At 39.4% G+C, this 23,012-nt stretch overlaps 1 protein-coding gene across 3 annotated transcripts in view; it reads left to right on the top strand.

The window, feature by feature from the left end:
- The first annotated feature begins 179 nt into the window (after positions 1 to 179).
- RFWD3 (ring finger and WD repeat domain 3) overlaps positions 180 to 23,012 on the top strand; it is a 33,149-nt gene continuing 10,316 nt past the window's right edge. Inside the window, exons 1-8 of one of the 3 annotated variants that reach the window (XM_081119512.1) lie at positions 180 to 324; positions 3,012 to 3,489; positions 8,904 to 9,106; positions 12,773 to 12,843; positions 14,954 to 15,151; positions 15,246 to 15,337; positions 18,016 to 18,130; positions 19,063 to 19,291. In XM_081119512.1, coding sequence (XP_080975638.1) covers positions 3,014 to 3,489; positions 8,904 to 9,106; positions 12,773 to 12,843; positions 14,954 to 15,151; positions 15,246 to 15,337; positions 18,016 to 18,130; positions 19,063 to 19,291 — 1,384 coding nt within the window. In that variant the 5' untranslated portion in view covers positions 180 to 324; positions 3,012 to 3,013. Of the gene's footprint in view, positions 325 to 550; positions 588 to 3,011; positions 3,490 to 8,903; positions 9,107 to 12,772; positions 12,844 to 14,953; positions 15,152 to 15,245; positions 15,338 to 18,015; positions 18,131 to 19,062; positions 19,292 to 23,012 lie in introns of those variants that run through there. The other 2 variants (XM_081119511.1, XM_081119510.1) reach the window with 2 other exon arrangements.

Raw genomic sequence — 23,012 nt, 5'->3', positions numbered from 1 at the left:
CGTTTAAGGGCTGAACGCGAGGTGACGGACCCTAGCTTTTAGCCAATTGTAGGAGACCTCGAGCACGGTCCGCCTAGCAATTTGAGAAGGATTAGCCAATGAGAGTGCCGCTCTTTCAGTCAGCGGCAACCAAAGGAAGAAGAAGAGAGACTATTGGTCGACGGCAGGGACTGCTGCCCAATAGGAGCAAGCCGAGACCACGACTTAGGAGGACAGCTTGAGCTGCAGAGGAAGAGCGGTTGGAATCGGGAGTGAGAAGCGATTTCTGCTGAAGAAACAAATTGCGGCGGGCTCGCGAGCCCGACCGTGCCTTTCTGGCTTCAGGTGAGGAGGGCGCTCACCTCTCCCCAGGCCTTGCGCTTCTGGTTCCGGGATAGTTTCCCGGGCTTGGTCCCTGGACGCGGTACCTAGGGACGCCCCGCTGGAATCCCGCGACCTGAGGAGGTTCGACCGCTCTGGGCGACCCTAACTGTCAGGACTGAGGCGCCCGAACCCCGGCTGTTTCGGGGTTTCTGAGGGGCCCGAGGTCGGGGGTGGGGGGCGGGGAAGACAGGAAGTTCGAGCGATCCCGGAAGTTGCCGAATTCGGTGAGTTCGCTGCAGGCGGGAGTCGCGAGCTTCCCCAGCGGGTCTCCCGGGAGCCGCTCCTCAAACTCTTCATTTGCAAATAATCTCTCGTTTGAGCGCCGGGTAGGTGCATCACTTTCGAGTTAACGGAACCTAATTTTAGTTTTATTCGGCTTTACCTCACAGCAGCACTGCGAGGTACATTTATTATCCTCATTTTACAGGTGAACTAGTTGAGCAGAGAGACTAGGAAACCCGCCTAAGGTCCCGCAGATAGTACATGTGGAAACAAGGATTTGAGCCGAGGTGGGCCTGATGGCCTGACTCCCTGGTGCCACTTCGTATTCTGTTAACTGGGTGCCATCACGTCCCACCTGTGTGGACATTGAAACCTGAGTAACAAAGCCTGGTAAAATGATTAGTGGGACGTTAAGCTCCAACTCTCATGGCACAGATAGAAGATCAAGGACAAGATTGCTCAAGGCATGAGGTGACGGTGGGACCGTCTTTTGCTCTAGGCCAGCGATTTTCAACTGGTGTGTGTCAAGAATTTTTAAAACATGCAATACCTGACTAGACGGGCACTGACCTCTTCCCTTAGATTGTCAAATAAAGAAATGACAACAGCCAGCACAACAATAGCTGTCTGGTATGGATGAATCAAAATTATACCTATTTTTTCTGTCAGACCATCTCCAGGAAGTCAGAGAAAAGGAAACCTTGGGGTCAGGTTCAGGGGACTAGCCTGCTACTAGCTGCCTTTGCCTATTGCTTCATGCCCCCTGTTCATTGAAATTGCTTCCATTTACTCTGTCCAATTTGGTCTCTCACCCCATTACTTTGGGGAAACTGCTCTTTTCCAGGTTATCAATCAGTTCCACATTGCTAAATCTAGTGGCCATCTTTCCCCCTCAGTAGCAGTTGACACACTTGACCAATCTCTCCTTGAAACATTCTTTCAAAACACACCATTCTCCTAGGTTTCCTCCTACTTTAATAGTCTTGTTTCTGGGTTCTCTTTCTGAAACTCTTATCCTTTTTATATTAGTGTCTATAGTTTCAGTCCTTGGCCTGCTTTTCTTCTCTCTATTCCTTCCTAGGTAATTTAATCTCTCCCATGATTTTAAGTAGTATGTCTATGCTGAGAATTCTCAAAGCTTTCTACTTTTTTTTTTTTTTTAATGATTTTTTTTTTTTAGAGAGAAAAGCATTAATGAGAGAGAAACATAGATTGGCTGCCTCCTGGAGGGTTGAGCCTGAAACCTGGGCATGTGCCCTGACAGGGAATGGAACCTGTGACCTCTTGGTGCATGGGACTATGCTCAACCATACTGGCAGGGCAAAGCTGTCTACTCGGAATTTTCCATCTCTATTGCTGCCACTCTTGTCCATGCCTCTGTAACCACTAGTTTACACTCCCACAGTAGCCTATAAACTGGTCACCTTGCTTGCACTCTTGCTTCCCTATAGCCCATTCCTAACAGAAGAAACTTTACCAGGGCCTCTAGTGATAGTGTCCTGCCTTTTCAACCTCATCCTTTGTTGTCTGCTCTTCCTTACTATATTCATTACACTGGTCTACCCAGTTTCTCAAATGCGCCAAGTCCATGCTCACCAGGGACCTGTGTACTGGTTTCCTTCTGAAACTCCTCCTTGGCTCTTATATGGCCAGCTCTTTTAATCCTTCGCTCCTCTGCTCAGTTTTATTCTTTCTGAAAGGTCTTCCCTCACTATTGTGTCTGAAATGGTGCTTCTTGCCTCACTCTCAAAACCAAATATCACAATGTCTAATTTTCACATTTATTTATATATTTTTCCATTTGCTAGAATATAAACTGTTATGCAGCATCTTGTCTGGGGCGTCTGACTATATAATAATGCTTAACAAATATTTGTTAAATGCAATTAGAGGTGGAAACAATGAAAAAGATGGGATAAATAAAGGTTGCTTGGCCTTTTTGGAGAAATTAGGTAAATTTCTACTTTAGTAATTGAATTAATTTTGTAAGTATCCTTTCTCTGTTTATCCTCTGTAACTTGTGCTGTGAAAGACGAATATTTAATTACTAAAATTAAATATAACATATCCATTTGTTTTGGTAAATGTCAATATTCAGGTCATGACAAAGAACTGCAAGAGGTCTTGGGAGATTACTTTCAGACCCAGTAGTTCAGTCTCCTTATTTCTATTTAAGAAGATAGTACTGTAGTCACATGACTTTGTGTTTTCAAAGGGTGAACTAGACAACTGGTTGTAAATGCTTGCTATGAAGAAAAAAGTGGATGGTTACTAAAACACCTCTGACTTAAATTAAGTAACTAAAATCTTCTCAGTTTTGCCAAGAATGCTTAAATAGAATTCTATAAAACTACGTATGATTATATCAGCTATATGACATGTTTTATCTATTTTACTAATACCTTTTATAAATATTGCTTCCTCAGTGATGGCTCACGAAGCAATGGAATATGATATTCAGGTGCAGTTAGATCATAATGCTACAGAACAGCCTGCTCCGGCTGAAGTTGTCAGCAGCCAAGGGGAACCACCTCTGCTTCAACCTGCTCCTGCTGAAATAATCAACAGCAACGGGGGACCACACTTAGTGCAACCTGCTCCACAGGTGTCCATTGACCTAACAGAGGAAGTGGAGCTCTTGGGAGAAGAGAATGTGGAGAACATCAATCCAGAAGCTTCAGAGGAGCATGGGCAGGGATCTGATGCTAACAGCACCGTCCGAGTGGCTTCATTGGAGTCAATGAGCAGCTTCATTAATGGGCTACAGAGACTGCATGGCATGCTAGAATTCCTGAGACCACCTTCAGACTACAGTGTGGGGCCAGTGAGAGCAAGGAGGAGGAGGAGAGGGACTTCTTCACGCAGAGCAAGAGCCGGAGGGTCTCAGAGGACGGACAGTGCCAGGTATATAGTAATGTATGGGTTGTGGTATTAGTACCAGATTGGGAATTATGAACCTTAGGCTCTGGTCATAACCCCAGTGCTGCTGCTGCTAAGATAGGCATTGTCACTTATGGCAAATCAGTTAACTTTTCTGAACCCCTATTTCCTCACAGGTCAGATGAAAATAAAAGTGATTGCCTTATTTCCCTAACAAAGTAATTAAGGGGATATATGATACTTATTTGCTTTTTTGTAATCCTCACCTGAGGACATGCTGAGAGAGAGGAAGAGAGAGAATCATCTGTTGCCTTCTGAACATGCCCAAACTGGGCATGGAACCCACAAGCCAGGTATATGCCCTGACCCGAAATTGAACCGGCAACCGTTCAGTGCACAGGACAATGCTCAACCAACTGAGCCACTCCAGCAGGCAAGGGATAAGTTATACTCAGATGCTTTGAAAATTCGATGGTAGTTTGTTGGCAGTGGCTTCTGTAGAGGCTGGCTCTTTAGACATTTGCATCCTGTGTATCAAAAATATTTAACTTGCAAGTTCACTCCACTCACCCAAGATCTATTGTGTATTGGCACTCCACATAGTGGTGCAGGCTGGATTTAAAGAATCCTTATGAAAAGTAGAATGTAAATTAAGAGCTTATCTGACTAAGCGGGAAGCATTCCAGTCCTCCTCACCTAAGACTATGTTGAAGAGTTGAAAATTTTCTTTCATGGCTTTTGGGTTGAACTTACCTCTTGAAGGGCTTAGCTGTCAAGTCTTGACAGGGTTATTATGAAGAATAACAATTGTCTATGTCTTGTCTGTTTTTAACTTCCTCCTACTTTATTTGAAAGACATTATTTCACATTTGGTCTTTGAAATATTTTCATTTTTAAAGAGGTTGAATTCATTTTATGGACCCCAAAAGTGTTTTGGTCAGGGTCTCTCTACTTCCTCTGCAGTAGCACAGAGGAAGTAGAACTGGTATTGGAACCTGGATTGGACTCGTTTTTTATAGAGAGATAGAGGGAGCTTGGAGCAGATCCATTATTTTCTTAACACTGTAAGAATAGTGAGATACTAAAAAACAGTGGCTAGGCCATCTGTTTATCTGTTTTACAAATGAGGAAGTTGATGGGATAATTTGTGATTTGACTGGGGTAACTCTGGAATTGGGATTGTGCCTTCGGTTTCAGGATTCAGCATCCTTTTCCATGGATCCTGCTGATTACTGAAGCAGGGCCTGCTATTAATGTGGCTCCAGTCTCTGTAGTACCTGGTCACTTCTGGATGTGACCCATCAAAAATGGTGGGTGTCTAGTTCTGTATTGAACAAGAGTTACAAATGCATGTAACTGTTATTTTAAGGTGTCATTCCCTCGGATTATGAAAGCAAAATAAGATTTCACACATTTGTGTGATAGGTGATGGTACCTTGTAGTATAATTTGGGGCCTCTGTTGAAGAGAGTAAGTGGGCTGAGAGTTGAGAGTGGTGTCCCCAGGTATTGGCCGACCAAAAAGCCTCTCGGAGTATTCCTCAGCCTTGGTTGTTCATACACTCAGTTGGGGGACGAGGATTTGATTGCTCTTGGTGGGGCACACTTACTTGTGTTAACCAATTCATAGGAGAATGATACTTATAAACCAGGTGCCAATTTATAGAGAGAAATAGAAACTCTATGGAGACCAAATTATCTTGTTGGCATGCTCAGCATGATTCTCCCAGAAGATATTTACACACAGAAGCCAAACAATAAGAAAATTGCTGATGTATGTAGAATCTGTGCTCAGATTACAGAATTTAGGTGTTGAAAGATGTTAGTCAAGCTATTTGACTGACAGTCGTATGTTTCCACAAAGTGGAATAAACCTAAAAGGCCAGGTACTGGGTAATTCTGTGTAAAGAACATGGGTTCTGGAGTTAGATTATAACTTCTTTCCCTTAAATACTGTGTTGTAAGCAAGTTCCACATTAAATTTACATTAAAATGTATGCTTTTCCAGGACTGATTGCCTCATACCTTCTGAATTTCTTCACATGAATTTCTCATTATATTGTTTGGCATTTACTCCCTGACAGACTTTCCCTAGGCCAGATGGTGAGAGCCTGGGTCAAGATGAGCAGCTTTTGCCTCAGAATTTTATAACACTCCACCATATGAGAGACTGAACTTTGCCTTGGAGATACATTGGTGAACAGGACAGATCAGGGTACCTGGTCTCATGGAGCTTATGGAATCTAGGACTACAGAGGTTAAGCAAAGGTCAAGAGTTTAACATACTATTATTTCAGAAATGATAAAGGGCATTATCAAAATAACACAGGGAAAGAGGAGCATTTCTTTGGTTTCACAGTTGCACTCCCAAAGAAAAATCCCTAGCACTGCTTCTTCTTGTTCTTCATAGTTTTCCTTTCCTGTGTCTTGACCTGACCTTGGAAATACCTGTTCTGCTATGTAAAAGCAGTACTAATGAGTAACTTTTTTAAACAAGTCAATCACTTAATTTTTTACTTCTAGCTAGACTGACCAAGAAATAGAAAACTCAAAGTATTGAAATCAGGAATGAAAGGGAACATTGCTATCAGCATTACAGAAGAAAACAGTATTATACTGTGAACTTTTTTTTCTTTCTTAATGTATCCTTATTGATTTCAGAGAGAGGAACGAAGAGGGAGGGAGGGAGGGAGAGAGAGAGAAATTGATCGGCTGCCTCCTGCACGTTCCCAACTGAAGATCAAGCCTGCAACCTGGGCATGTGCCCTTACCAGGAATCAAACCGCCATCTCCTGGATCCTAGGTCGATGCTCAACCACTGAGCCACGCCCGGCTGGGCTATGAACAACTTTATAGCAATAAATTGAATAACCTAGGTGAAATTGACAAATTTCTAAGCAATAGCTCTTTTTTTTTTTTTTTTTTTTAATATATCTTTATTGATTTCAGAGAGAGGAAAGCAGGGGGAGAGAGAAAGAGATAGAAACATCAATAATGAGAGAGCCATTGATCGAGCCCACAACCTGGGCATGTACCCTGACTGGGAATCAAGCCCCCATCGCCGGGATCCTAGGTCGAAGCTCAACTGCTGAGCCACGCCCGACTGGGCGACAAATTTCTAAAAAGACATAAGCTGTCAATACTCTCAAGAAAAAGAAAATCTGAATAAACCAATAACAGATCGAATTAGTAATTAAAAAAAAAGAAATTCCCATGAAGAAGAGCCCAGAACTAGGTGACTTCCATGGTGAATTCTACCAAACATTTAAAGACAAAATAACACCAATACTTCATAAACTCTTCAAAAAAATGGAAGAGATGGTAACACTTTCCAGCTGATTATCGGAGGCCAGTGCTACCCTGATACCAAAACCATACAAAGACATCGCAAGAAAACTATGGACCACTATCCTTTATGAATATAGATGCAAGAATACTCAACAAAATGCTAACAAATCAAATCTTAACAACATATAACCATAACCAAATGGGATTTGGTCTAGGAAGGTAAAATTGATCCCGCATACTGTATAGAAAACAATAAGTGAGATACACCATATTAATACAATAAAGGGGGGTAAGTGAACATTTCAACCAATGCAGAAAAACCATTTCACAAAACCCTTTTGTGTTAAAAAACAAAACACTCAAAAACTAGGAATGGAAGGGAACTTCTTCAACCTGATAAAGGGCATCAAAAAACTCACAGCTGACATACTAAATGGACAAAAACTAAAAGCTTTACCCCATTCAGAAACAAGGATGTCTGCTTTTGCTACTTCGATTCACCATTGTATTGGAGGTTCCAGGTTAGGCAGAGAGAGAGAGATACAGATATACAAAGCATTTCGATTAGAAAGAAATAAAACTAGCTCTTGCAGATAACATAATCCTTGTATTTATCAAGTTGTAAAAAAAAAAAAGCCAGACCCAAGAGACAATATATTATATGATCCCATTCATGAAATGTCCAGAATAAGCAAGTCCACAGAGACAAATTAGTGGGGGAAAGAGAAAAGAAAGTGCCTACTTATGGGTACAGATTTCATTTTAGGTGTGGTAAAAATGCTTTGGAATAAGATAGTGTGATTGCATAACATTGTGACTATGCTAAAAATCACTGGTTTGTATACTTAAATTGTGAATCAGAAAGGAGTCACAATTGCTACTAGTTAATTTATTCACATTTCATTTTTTACAAGGGCAAATCTTTTATCCCTTGAATTGGATACCAAATGATGTTTATTTTCCATTTAGTCCTCCTTTTTTTTTTTTTTTTTATCCTTACCCAAGGAGTGAGAATATTTTTCCATTGATTTTAGAAGGAGTGGAAGGTAGAGGGGAGGGAAGAGAGACACACACATTGAAGTGACAGAGACACATCGATTGGTTGCCTCCCACACGAGCCCTGACCAGGGTTGGGGCTCTGACCTGCAACCCGGGTATGCGCCCTTGCCCTTGACCAGAATCAAACCTGCAACCTTTAGGTGCAGGGCTGATGCACTAACCACTGAGTTACGCCAGCCAGGGCGTAGTCATCCATTTTTTAATAGAAAGCCCTAGTTTGTCATAAATTTTAGCAGTCCTATGAGAAATCAGAAATTTTCTGTGATCAATGCCCAATAATGTTTCTGGGTAATAATATATCTTAATGTCATAAAAACAGTTATTAAAACTTAAAGAAGGTCACCTTTCAGTAGTACTTCGTGATTATTAACCCAGTAGTATGTTTTAAAGTTCAGAATGCATTTTAGCTTTTTAATATCAAATGTTATTTATTGTGGGCTATAAGTGGAGTATGGTTTTACCTTGGAAATGAGGAAAACTGAGATATGGAAGTGGTTATGGTTAGAACTCAGCCAGCCAGAATGAACTGGTATGTTAAATCTGCTCCCAACTCTCATCTTGAGTTCTTTTTTGATATGCTGTGTTTTTAACCTTAACCTGATACAAACTTGAAAAGAAAAATAATGTCTTAAAATAAGAGGTGAAACAATGACGACTGAAGCCAGATTTTGTACTGTATCCCAAAAGACCTTGGTCTGCCTAGCTATAGTAGCAGAATCCCATGAGACCATATTTGACCAACAGGGCCCTTTTTCTTCGTGTCCAGTCTTTCCAACCCCCTAATATTAACAGATAAATTGCTGAGTCATGTCCTTTAAAATATATTGACACGTGGCCAAAGGGGCCAGTAAAGTAGAATTAGCTTTTAGCAGAAGGGTTAAGCTCCAGTGTGGGCTAATGTAATTGAGTGGAAAAGAGAGTATATAGACCAGCATCTGCCTAAATCTGCTACTCCTGCTTCAGTGTTCAGAGGCAGCGTTTAATGGCTTGGGGATGGCTTGAAATGAGTAGGATTTACCTCCAGATTACATTGGGTTATTTTTGTGATGTTGGTCCATTGTACTATAATTCTGTTGTCTTTCTTCGTAAATAGGTCCAGAGCACCGTTGGACGCTTACTTTCAAGTGAGCAGGAGCCAGTCTCATTTGCCGACTACCTCTCATGATTCAGGGACTAGTAATCCTGTCTCTGAAGACTTGCAGGTATCAAGTAGTTCCGATTCTGACAATGAAAGTTCCATAGAGTATGAAGAGGTTGTTGTCCATGCAGAGGAACCTGGAGCTGCCATTTTAGATGGTGAGTGTTTTATCTGGGTTTGGATTCACAAGGCTAACATATAGAAAGCTTAGACTCCAGCCTAGGCCAGTGTGGCTCAGTAGTTAGAGAGTTGGCTGGTGCACCAAAAGTTCTCTGGTTTGATTCCCGGTCAAGGGCATGTACCTGGGTTGCAGGTTTGATCCCTGGCCCTGGTTGGGGCTTGTGTGGGAGGCAACTGATGGATATTTTTCTCTCTCTCCCCCCCATTCCCTTCCTCCCTCCCTCCTTCTTTCCCTCCCTCCCTCCTTCTCTCCCTCCCTTCCACTCTAAAAATCAATGGAAGAAATATCCTCGGTTGAGGATTAAAAACAACAGAAACCTTAGACTCCAAAAGGCTTGAATCTCTAGATACCTGTTTTGATACTCCCCTCCTAAAATGTTATAGATTTCTGCTTTATAGTACAGCTTTCACTGGCCGTAATTATATAGAGAGGATTTGATCTGACTTGCAATTTAATATGATTTGTGACCCATTGAATCATTTACATTGTAATGGCATTTTATATTCCCTTTTATTTTCTTAGACATCTGAGAAAGAAGTAGATTTTTTTTTTTTTTTAAAGAAAAGCTTTGTAAATTCAGCACCCTATCTAGTATTCTATTTTTTAAGTCCTAGTATAATGTTATGTATTATGCAAGTGGAACTTTATTTAGCAGTAGGTGGGCAGAGACCCCTAAAGTATATGTCCTGCTTACATTAAAAATCCTCTCATACCACAGATTGTGGAGTTTTCCCACTAAATGGAACCAGGGCCTTTTGGAGAAATGGCTTTCTAGGTCTGGGATAGGAAGTCTCAGAGATGAGCCTAAGACATTTTATTAGACTAGAAAGCAAGGAAACCATTTAAGTCTCATGGAGTTACTTCAGTAGGCACAAGAACAACCTAGAAAGGGCTCTTAGTGACCTATAATAGGACAGTTTGAGCATCAAAAAGAATAATGAGTGGTACTTGGATTATGGACTGAAATAGGTTAAAATACATCAAATCTATGAAAGTCTATAAATTCATAATTATATATTTTTTAAAAACCTCATTTATTGCCATTGCCATTTAGCTCAGTTGATTAGAGCATCATCCCAATATTGCCAAAGTTAGGGTTTGATCCCTGGTCAGGGCACATACAAGAATCAACCAATGAATGCCTAAGTAAATGGAACAACAAAACGATGTTTTTCTCTCTCTCCATCCCTTCCTCTCTCCCCTCCTCCCCTCTCCCTCCCTATCTAAAATCAGTAAGTAAATAAATTTTTAAAAATACCATCTTTTTAAAAAAAAGAATCAACCAATGAATGCTTAAATAAGTGGAACAATAAATCAATTTTTCTCAAAAATCAATTTTAAAAAAACCAATTCATTTATCAACCATTTCAATAAGTTATTGGCGCCCTAAATCATTACTCTAAAAGCTGGTAAGTAAAGGATTAAGCATTTATTCTGCCTTTTATGTGTGAACTGTATTCAGGAAAACCAAATAGTTGATGGAGGTGTTAGGGTGGGGTTTTTTGGGGTGTTTTTTTTTAAAGACTTTTAAAAATATGTATGTGTGTGTCTTTATTGATTTTTAGAGAGAGGAAGGGAGAGGGATAGATAGAGAGATAGAAACATTGGTGAGAGAAACATTATCAATTGTCTGCCTCCTACACGCCCCCAACTGGGGATTGAGCCCGCAATGCGGCATGTGCCCTGACCGGGAATTGGTTCCTAGGTCGACACTCAACTACTGAGCAATACCAGCCAGGCAAGACATTTTAGAGTAGTTTAAAGCTCAAAACAATTGAGAGGAAGGTACAGAGATTTCTTATATACCCTCTGTCTCCACACTTGCATTGCCTGCCTCCCCCTTACCGGCATCACTCACCAGAATGATGCATTTGTTATAAACTATAATTACCAGAAGTCCATAGTTTACTTTAGGGTTCACTCTTGGTGTTATACATTTTATGGGTTTGGACAACCATCATTATAATATACAGAGCATTTTCACTGCGCTAATAATTCTCTGCTCTGTTTCTTTATCCCTCCCATCCATGCCCAAGGAAGAATTCTTAAATAGAAGAATTCCCTAATGGGGCAGAAATGATGGGGGGGGGAATCATTTTGTGGCTCCTAATGAAATAATGTATCTAGGCAAAGACCATCAGTGGATTTTAAAATCATTAGGTTGAAAGGTTAGTGGAATTCTGTTTACTAGAGGGACCAGGCTGACACCTCCAGAACTTATGTGCCTCTTGATGTGTTATAGTCAGAAATATCCATACCACTTATGATGTATTTTTGCAAAAAAACCTGAATCTATTTAAGACTCTAGATATATAACTAATTTGCAGTTTACAGGAAGGAAGTAGAGGAACAAGATAAACAATATCTCAAAGATGCAGTCATTCAAATCTAAACTGTAGGACATTTGTAACATCTAGAAAAATATCTAAATGTATATGAAAATCTAGTTTTGTAAAGGAAAAATCTCAAATTATTGGGGAAAAGAGACTTTTAAATTGTTATTGTTAAAACTGAATAGCTAACTGAAAAAAAACCAAAGTGTATTCATTCCTTATACTACAAACCAGGATATAAGTGGATCAGAAACCTAGTTTAAAAAATGAAACCATTTTGGTATTAGAAGAGTGTATGAGTGATAAAACCCAGGAGTAAGGAATACTTCAAAATCTAGAAGCAGTACAAGAAAATTAACATAAAAATTTAAGCCTCAAAAAGAAAAATGACTAAAAATTTTAAAAATCACCTCCTTGACCATTAAGGAGGTTGTGAAAGGTTGATGAAGACCCTAATAGTTTAGGAGTTTGAACTACACCACCTGAATCCAATATGAGCCTCCTGATGTGCTACAATCAGAAGTGCACAACCTAAAAAGTATCTTGCTGTCCCTCCTCTTCCCAAAAAACAGAATTGGAGCCTCTGGATCTGTCAGTTTATAGGAAATGTAAGCAATACACACAAGAAAGCAAACAGCCAAATCCCAGGATATAGAACTTTTTATAAGACAAATGACCCCCCCCCCCAGTAGATCAGTGACAAGGAGGGGATAAAAATGAGTAAAGGAAAATTGTTATAGAAGGAAAAAAACATACTTAAGAGACATAACAAGCTCATTATGGAGACCTTGTTTAGATCCTGATTGGAATAAATCCACTGTAGTAACTTTAACACAATTGGGAAGTTTTGAATATGAACTGGGTGCCTGGGTATTAGATGGTATTAAAGGATTATTGTTAATTTTATGAGTTATAATAATAGTGTTTATGTAAAAATAAATCCTTATCAGTTAGTGTTACAAAAGTTTTTACAAGTGAAATGATGTTTTAGGATTTGTTATTAAATATTCCAAAAGAAATATAGGGAATGGGGCTTAGATGGAACAAAATTGGCAAAATAATTGATTATTTTTGAAATAGGGTGATAGGTACCTATGGGTAGTTAAACTGTTCTACTTTTTATATGTGTTCGAAAATATTTAAGTGAAAAAAAATTGATGCTGCTTGGGAAAATTGTCCTTTCTTTTACAGTAACACTACTAGTTAGAAATGGTGAGTAAGTCAGGCTCTCTTCCTAGCTTCTCATACCTTATAACTTATGTCTTCTTTTGTTATTACCTATTCTGTCATTTCTGGAAACGACTTGGCAGAACAACCAGGAGATATTTCAGCAGAGCAAGAAGTTACATGTATTGGTGCAAGAGAGACACTCTCCACGCAGGTAATAAGAACATTTTTTTAAATAAAAGGTTTGGATTTTCATTTTAAAAGGAGGCTGCAGGCTAAAATGAAAAACTTGCAGAATTGCTTGTCTGGTGTGGCCCAGCCGTTGAGCATCGACCTATGATTCAGGAAATTGGGGTTCGATTCCCCAATCAGGGCACATGCCTGGGTTTCGTACTCGATCCCCACTAGGGGGCATGCAGGATGCAGCCAATCAGTGACTCTCTCGCCATTGATGTTTCTGTCTCTCTCTCCCTCTTCCTCCTCTCTTTGAAATCAATAAAGACATGTTTTTATTTTATTTATTTATTTATTTATTTATTTATTTATTTATTTATTTATTTATTTTAATATATCTTTATTGATTTCAGAGAGAGGAAGGGAGAGGGAGAGAGATAGAAACATCAATGATGAGAGAGTCATTGATCGGCTGCAGCCCACAATCCGGGCATGTGCCCTGACCGGGAATCGAACCCCGATCACCTGGATCCTAGGTCGATGCTCAACCGCTGAGCCATGCCCGGCTGGGCAAGACATATTTTTAAAAAACAACAAAAAACTTTCAGGCTTTATAGGTAGGAGGTCTAGGAGTAGATCTTATCTAAGTCATTTGTGTGACTCCTCTCTCTTAGATTTAAAAGTTGGTGGATGGGGGATGAAGATGTAAGGATAACTTGTCCTGCCTAACTAACATGGTTAAGTATCGATTAAAATAGTAGATAGGGATGTAGTTTATGAACTATCTGGCAGAATGTGATTGCTATGTGATGAACAATTTTTAACTTAAAAACACAAATTGTTGTTCTTAATATAAGTTATTTACATTAACTGTGGACTCTGCCAATCCCAAAGCCTCATTGATCTACTTTTTGCGTGTTTTTATATGGCCTCCCTGTTTTTATTTCTTCTCTCTAGAGAAATTTTATGTACACGTGAATTATGTTTATAAATGTTCTATTTTTAAAGTAACACAAATGGGATTATATTATATTTTGTTTTTATTTCTTTTCCCCCTGATTTATTACATTTTGGAGAGCTTTCTATTATCAGTACATAAAGCTAAATTTTATTAATAGCTTAATAATAGTGTTTCAGTTAACTCTTCCTTTGTCAAATACACTATGGTCATTCCTCTTTCTCCCTTCCTTCCTTTCTTCCCTCCCTCCCCTCCATTTTAGAGAGAGGTCAAGTGGGAGGGTGGATGACAACATCAATGTAGGTGCCCTGACCATGAATTTTGAACCCACAACCTTTCAGTATATGGGATGACGCTCCAACCAGCTGAGCCACACCAGCCAGGGCTCTTTCTAATACAAACCATGCTGCACTGAGCATCCTTGTAGAAATGTGTTGGCAAATTTTGTACCTTTGTTCATGGTGTATATTCCTAGCAGAGAGGTTGCTATGACAGGAAAGATACATATTTTAGTTTCAATAGATAATGCCAAATTGCCCTCTGGAAAATTTTTGCCAGTTTCTACTTGCAGCAACAATATGTAAGCATGCCCATTTCTCCCTCTCCCTCAACAGTGCTTAGTATCATCAGACATTAATTTATACCATCTAATGGATGAAAAAAATGGTGTCTTTAATTTGCATTTCTTTAATTATAAGTGAACAATTATTGACCATTTGTAATTTTTTGTAAGCTTTTTATATTCTTTGTTTTTCTGGTATTTTTTTTTAAATTCACATGAACCAAGTTTTTTATAGCTACTGAGTTGATTATGAAACCTAATTTTGGATGAATAACCTATTGTTTCCTGTTGGTTATCTGGGTAACTGCTACTTTGTTTATATACATATTTTTGTAAAGATATATATCTATCTTTGTAAAAATAGCTCTTTTCCTTCTTTTAAATGAAAAACAAATCCAAGAGTTTCATCAGATCAAAGAGTACTAATATTTTTGTGGCTTATATTAGATTTGACTAGATTGCATTCTATAAAGAATGATGAGTGATTCGTAGGTAGTGTAGTTTTTCTGCAGTGTTTTCAGTTGGGTTTATATCATTTTTGTGTGGTTTTGTTAATTCAATAGTTGCATGACCTCTTCAAGACTGATTTTGCATTTTCTCCAATTTGAATGTGTTCTGGTTTTCATCCAGCAGTCTCCCAAGAAGTCCAGCTCTCTTCTACCTTTAGCTTCTACAGATGAGGAGGAAGAAGGGGATACTTGTACGATATGTTTAGAACAGTGGACCAATGCTGGGGATCACCGGCTTTCTGCTTTACGATGTGGACACCTCTTTGGGTTTAGGTGCATTTCTAAGTGGCTCAAAGGACCGACACGAAAATGTCCCCAGGTAAGGACTGTAGATAGGGACTGCATGTGCACAGTCATGTTAAGTCAGGAGGATTCCTAGGACCCTGCTAATTGTGTTCTATTGGGCTCCTTAGTGCAACAAGAAAGCCAAGCACAGTGACATTGTCGTCCTTTATGCCCGGACCCTGAGAGCTTTGGACACTAGTGAACATGAGCGCATGAAAAGGTAGGTAGAAAGAGTCTGCCTAGCTGGAATATTCCCTTTTGGGTCCTTATAGGCACATATGATAAAGGATGTGTGAGTCACTCTTAGTGTGGTTCTGAGGCTTTACTTGGGTTGTGACTGGTGATCTCTAGGGATTGCTGGCAGTCTGTCTCATATTGTGATTTATAATACATATCTGATCATCTGAAAGAGGTCTGCATTGTTTGCTCTCCATACAGCATTAAAAATGAGGATCTGAAGTGACAGATAATTGTGATTTCAGCTATGCCTGAAGTTAGACTCCAATGAATTTCTCAGTTACACAAGTCAGTACATTGATTTTCAATTTTAGTTTGGCAATTTAAATAAAGCTTCTGTTGTAATATACGGAGTACTAACCAGTGTTGCAGAGAAACATGAAAGAAGGGCAGTAGGAGGAAGACTCTGCCACTTGTTCCTTCTATGTGCTTGGCACCTCTTAAAAGCCTTTGCTTTCAGAGTCTGAGTGTTGCGTGCTGATTGGAACTGGTAGAGTCAGAAGGAATGGAGCAGCTGTTCCTTCTACAGGAGCACTTAGGCATTCCCATGAAGTTGGAATCAGCTTTAAGACTTAAGCCTTTGGTAAATATGACCTGGGAAGATCAAGACCATGGTGTCTTAAGTCCTCCTGAAATGAAAAACCATAGAGAAACCTATAGCCTTACTGTAATACCTTATACCTGGCTTGGGCAGCAGATCTAAGCAGAAGGATATTCTGGGTTTTTTTGTAGCCTGTCCAGATTCTAACCTAGGGATTCACATTTACTGCCTGTCTCTGCTGCTAAATACTGTGAACATTGAATCCGAGGTTCCTGTCTTGCACTCCTTGTAGCCAGTTCATGGCCATCTGAAACATTCTCCAAGTGTTAGTCTCTTCTTGGCTAGAATGAACTTAACACTTTTTTTTAAAGAGGATCTGGCATATTACCTAAATGTTGCCATTTTTGCTTATGGTGTTCCTAAACCGTCCTACAACAGCACTCTACAGAAGACTCATAAGTGAAGCTTTGCAGAGGTAGCGCAATGTAAGAAATTACTAGGATTTTGGAAGCCCAAGAACAGTTGCTAATAACACTACTTAAAATATGCTTTAAGAATATTAAAGAATTTCCCAGCTGGCATGGCTCAGCTGTTGAGCATCAACCTGTGGTCCAGGAGATCTCGGTTTGATTCCTGGTTAGGGCACACTCCCAGGATCTGGGCCCAATTCCCAGTAGGGGGTGTGAAGAAGGCAGCCAGTCAGTGACTCTCTCATCATTGATGGTTCTCTCTCTCCCTCTCCCTCCCTCTGAAATCAATAGACATTATTAAGTAGTATGTTCTTTCTGTATAAATTTTCATCTCTACCTCTATCCTAAATTAAGTTTCTGTGTATGAATGGACTACTCTTTTGTTCTGTGGTCTGTTTGTTAATTCTTGCTCCAGTACTCCAATTTATAATTATTGTAGCTTTAAAATACGCCCTTCTACTTTGTTCCTTGAAATTGACTTTGCTTTTCTTGGCACTTTGCTCTTCCATATTAATTTTAGAATTAGTTGCCAAGTTCCATGAAAAACCCTTTGAGATCTTGGTTGAAATTGCATTAAGTTTTTAGAGTAACTTGAGAAATACCATATAGTATATGGTGAATGTGATTGACCTAATTTTCATGATCTTGATTCTAGCACCTTGCTGGACTCTAATAGTTTGTAGGTTCTCCTGAATTTTGCATGAGGTAAATAGGGCAGCTTTATTCCTTTCTTTCCAGTTTTCATGGTTTCCTATCCTGTCTCATTGAAGTGGAAATCTCTCCCCTTTTTTTGTATTTCATATTTTCAGATTGTCTTTAGTTTAGGTACATGCAATTTATGATTTTTATTTTCATGAATGTGCCCTTTCATTATGCATTGTTTTTCTTTATACCTATCCATGCTTTTAAATTCTAATTGGTCTTTTATTAGCATTTTCTTGTTGCATACATTCTATTTTTTTTACTTCAGCCTCTTTTTTGTAGTATTATTCGAGTATCTGATGAACAACTGGTATTTTCTTTTACTTCAACAGATAGCCTTAGTCTTTTCTTTTTTTTTAAATCCTCACCCAAGGATATTTTTTCCATTGCTTTTCAGAGAGAGTGGAAGGAACAGAGACATTGATGTGAGAGAAACACATTGATTAGTTGCCTCCCTCATGCGCTCTGGCCAAGGCCGGGGATCGAGCCTGCAACTGAGGTATATGCCGTTGACTGGAATCAAACCCAAGACCCTTCATTCTGCTGGCTGATGCTCTAACCACTGAGCAAAACTGGCTAGGGCAAACCTTAGTCCTTTAACATGTCATTTTACTCAAGCAGTAAGCTTGGCTTTGATCCCTCATTTTGCATTTTTAGGCCCCACTGCTTAAAGAGTCAAACTCCTGGTCATCGTTGCCTACCAAAGCCTCGTAGGCTCATGAGTTCAGCCCTGCATGCTACATTTCTGTATTGTTTCTGGACTTGAGAGATTTTTTTCTTGTTATAGTTTATGCAGTTATGAGAGCTTTTTCTCTTGTTATAATTTATGCAGTCATGACATATTTATAGCAAAGTGTGTGTATCATAGCATGAACTTACTAAGCCAACTTGATAGGAAATCTTCAGTAGCCTTCCTAATCTCTACCTATTGCTGGCTTTCCTCCCTAGTACCTTACTACAGGAGCAGATGCTAAGGAAGCAGGCTGAGTTAGAGACGGCACAGTGCAGGCTCCGACTTCAAGTCCTAACTGAGGAATGCACTAAGCTTCATAATCGTGTCCAGGTAAGTTTGCCCTTTCTAATACAAATGATTTTGGGGATAGGAATTGAAAAAGAATCTAAATATTACTAAAGTTCGTCTCAGATACAAATAGGATTTATCAAAATTTTCAGCAAGTAAATATGACCAACTCTTTATTTCTGATTAGGGCATTTGTCCAAAACTTATGTGCTTTATGATTAATTCTACCGCAATCTGAATTTTTAAAAAGATTAAACCAGGTAATTCAAAACTTAAGTCATTTTACCTTCCTGAATCTACCAATAAAATCAGGGTTTTAAACAAAAATGACTTTTAGCCCAGCTGGTGTGGCTTAGTGGTTGAGTGTTGACCTATGAATCAGGAGATCACGGTTCGATTCCTGGTCAGGGCACATGCCTGAGTCGGGGGGCCTGCGGGAGGCAGCCAATCAATCACAACTCTCTCATCATTGATGTTTCTATCTCTCTCCCTCTCCCTCCCTCTCTCTGAAATCAGTAAAAACATATTTTTTAAAAGTTTAAAAGATTTTTCAACCCTATTGTTTATGATTCTGTGCTCTCCTTATTTCATTTGCTTGTCGTAATACTTCAAAAAGTGCAGTAATTCTCTAGGATTTGTGTTAACATTTTCATATAACGAATAAGAAACCTCCTTGTATTAAATCAAGGAATTTTGCATGAGGGGAATAACAATCGAAAAAGCTACACATGGCCCTGGCCAGTTAGCTCGGTTGTTTAGAGCATCATCCCAATACTCCAAGGTTGTGGTTTCGATCCCCCATCAGGGCAAATACAAGAATCAGCCAATGAGTCCATAAATAAGAAGTAAGTGGAACAACAAATGGATGTCTGTTTGTCTCTGTTTGTCTCTCTCTCATCAGTAAAAATAATTAAAATTTTTTTAAAACAACAGTACTAAAAAGCTTCACGTTTATAAAATCTTTTTCATTTTAGGACTTGCAAAAACTTATTCTGCAACATCGGGATCAGCTCTTACTGTGTCCCAGGGGCTCCCAAGCACATTCGCTAAGCGGCTCTCCCTCCAGGCAGCCCCAGCACAAGTACTATTTCGAGAAGACCTTCACAGTGTCTCAGAGTGGAAACTGCCGAATTATGACCTACTGTGATTCCCTGAGCTGCCTGGTGGTGTCACAACCTTCTCCTCAGGCGAATTTCATTCCAGGTGAGCAGTCTAGAACCTCAGCTCTTTTTTTTTTCCATTATTGGACTCTATTTCTTTCTCATCTACCTTTTTAAAAATCCAGGACTCATTAATGGGTGAACCATGTCTACAGCCCACCAAATCACCACTTTTTAGTCAGTTTCCTATTCATGCAGATACTTCAGGGTGCTGCAAAGATGCCTTTACTGTCTCTTGACTTCATTTTGTAAATTTATTCACCAAGAGGGCAGAAGTACTGAAAAACCATGATAAAGTAAGAGAAGATGAGGTACTTGGAAATGTGTGTTGCTGGTATAGTCCAAGAAGGACTGTATGTCCCACTGAAGTTACAGGCTCATTTTAGACTGGAAATATTTGAAAAAACACTACCCTGAAGGCTAATTCAAATTAAAACAAGAATTAATACTTACTTTCAGGAGTGTTCAAATTGGCAAATTCCAAATAAAAGAATTGTGGAATACATTTATTATTTTATTAATACTATGCCAATTAATATATTTTATTGATTTCATAGAGAGGAAAGGAGAGAGAGAGAGAGAGAGAGAGAGAGAGAGAGAGAGAAACACCAATGATGAGAGAAGAGTCATTGATTGGCTGCCTCCTGTGTGCCCCTGCTGGGGATCAAGCCCACACCCCTGGCTTATGCCCTGACCAAGAATTGAACCGCGATTTCCTGCATCATAGATCGATGATCAACCACTGAGCCACACCGGCTGGGCACATTCTGTGCTTTTTAAACTTAATTTTACATTGTCTTAATGTTAAAAACCAAATCTCTTTACATGCTCAAATCATTCCTAAATGTTGTAGATGTTTCTACTGTCTTTATCATATGATTTCTGCCAACTTACAGGTCCCTTTGCTCCAACATGATATCTTCTGGTTCCGTACTTCAAAGTTCCATCAAACACTTCAAAACTATGGCCCCAAACTTAAGTATATACAGGGTAGGGAGTAGACTTCCTACATTATCGTGTATTTTTCTATTCACTGATATTAGCTATGAGTTGAGAGGTTATCAGGAGGCTTTAATTGAGGGAAAAGTAAAAGGATTGTTTATAGTGCTCCTGTATCCCATCCAGATTTTTAATTAAAAGATGTATCTTCAATTAAAACCTTCCCCACAATTTGGAAAAATACTAATTGTTCTCCAAATTGGGAAATTGGGTATGATCAGTTCCCTTTTTTCTTGATGTATCTCTTCCACTCTGCACAGCTAGCTCTTCTTTTCTTTTTAGAAAAGCAAATGAGAATTCATTAATCACAGTAAAAATATACTTAGAACAGTGAAACAAGGAAAGGCATAGACAAAACACCAGGAGAGCCTAAGCTGAGCTGCTTTGGCTCACTGGGAAGTCAGAGAAAAGAGGCCTCGGAGACAGGTTCTTCAGGAGATTGGCCTGCTCCCCTGGTTGCAAGTTTCATGTGGTTCCTTAGAGGTTAGGAGATATGTGCCTGTGGGGGGAAGGAGAGGAAGAAGAGAACGGCAGGAGGTTTTTCCCTGGAGGGAGAGCGCCCAGCTAGCTCTTCTTGATAGCCTGCTGGTTCTAACTTCTTGTTTCCCTCGATGATTAACTAGGCATGTATTCAAGTTCCCTTGCTGATTTAAAGCCTATAATTTCCCTCTTTGTCTCTCTGGCTCTCCTAATTCTGTTTTAGGAGAAAACAATAAAATTTCTCCCACTTGGTTCCCTAGAGAAGCCAAAGTGTGATTCAAGGATATTTTGAATCTAGAATTTGACAAATTCTGTTAATGTATAACTCAAAGAGTAATAGATATTTAGTGGGCCTCCCCTCTTCTTCCATCCTGACAGGTAACCTTTGCCTTTCTCTCTGGTAAGCTCCAGGGGCCTTTCTTCTGCCTCTGTAATTTGTAACTTGTTTCCTGGGTGTATGCAGTCCCAGCTGGCTCACTCCTACTACATCGGTAACTTTCTAAATAAACTTTCTCTTATAATTTGGGGGGGGGAGCCCTAGTAAAAATAGATATCATAGCCTAGAAAGAGAACAGTAACAAATAAATTAAAAAGGACAAGTTTTTGGTTTTCTTTTCCACTCCTAGAATGATATACATTAATTGGGATACTTGAAATTTCATTTATTTTCATTCTATTTCAGACAAATGTAGCCTATTGTGACCACCTGACACAGAAATTACTTAGCTCCATTCTTTTTCTTTTTTATTTATTTAAATTTTATTTTTCAATTACAGTTTACATTTAGTATTATTTTGTATTAGTTTCAGGTGTACTGTGTAATGGTTAGACATACATTTTACAAGGTGTTACCTCCGATGTTTCCAGTACCCACCTGGCCCCATACAGAGTTATTACGATATTATGACTATATTCCCCATGCTGTACTTCACATCCCCATGACTGTTTTGTAACTACCAATTTGTACTTCTTAATCCTGTCACCTTTTTTACCCAGTCCCCTAACCCCCCTCCCCTCTGGTAACCCATCAGTCTGTTCTCTGTATCTATGAGTCTGTTTTCAATTTTGTTTCTTCATTTATTTTCTTTAGATTCCACATATAAGTGAACTCATATAGTGTTTGTCTTTCTCTGACTGACTTAGTTAACGTAGCATAATACCTTCTAGGTCCATCCATGCTGTTGTAAATGGTAAGATTTTATTCTGTTTTATGACCAAGTAGTAATCCATTGTATATATGTACCACCACTTTTTTATCTGCTTGTCTATTGATGGGCACTTGGGTTGCTTCCATATCTTGGCTATTATAAATAATGCTGCAGTGAACATTTTAGGTGCATGTATTTTTTCAAATTGGTGTTTTCAGCTTCTTCAAATATATACCCAGAAGTGGAATCCCTGAGTCATAAGGCAATTTCATTTTTAATTTTTTTAATATATATATCTTTGTTGATTTCAGAGAGAGGAAAGGAGAGAGAGAGAGAGAGATAGAAACATCAATGATGAGAGAGTGGTCATTGATTGGGTGCCTCCTGCAGGCCCCCGATGGGATCAAGCCTGCAACCCGGGCATGTGCCCTGACTGGGAATTGAACCGCGATCTTCTGGATTCTAGGTCAATGCTCAACCACTGAGCCACGCCCGGCCGGGCTCATTTTTAATTTTTTGAGGATACTCCATACTGTTTTCCATAGTGGCTGCACCAATCTGCACTCCCACCAGTAGTGCACAAAGGTTCCCTTTTCTCCACATCCTTGCCAACACTGTTTGTTGATTTATTAATATCTCCTTGTAGTTTTAATTTGCATTTCTCTTATGATTAGTGACATTGAGCATCTATTGGCCATCTGTATTTTTTGGGGGAGAAGTATCCATTCAGGTCTTCTGCCTTCCCCCCCCCTTTTTAAATTTATCTTTATTTTTGAAAGTATCACAGATGTCCCCTTTTTTCCCTCCAGTGATCCCCTCCAGCCTGCATCTGTCCCGTCCCTTTCCCACACTATTGTCTGTGTCCATGGGTTATGCATATATGCATATAAGTTCTTTGATTAATCTCTCCCCACCCACTCCCCCACCCCTGCCTTCCCTCTGAGATCCATCAGTCTGTTCCATGCTTCTGTGTCTGGACCTATTTTGTTCATCAGTTTATTTTGTTCATTATATTCCACATATGAGTGAGATCATGTGATACTTGTCTTTCTCTGACTGTCTTATTTCATTTGTCATAATACTCTCCTGGATTGTTTATTGTTATGGTGTTGAGTTGTATGAGTTCTTTATACATTT

Source organism: Miniopterus schreibersii (genome assembly GCF_964146895.1).
Source record: "Miniopterus schreibersii genome assembly, chromosome: 18".
Taxonomy (NCBI): Eukaryota; Metazoa; Chordata; class Mammalia; order Chiroptera; family Miniopteridae; genus Miniopterus; species Miniopterus schreibersii.
The sequence above is the reverse complement of the archived record's forward strand: the minus strand, read 5'-3'. Positions and strand labels throughout refer to the sequence as shown.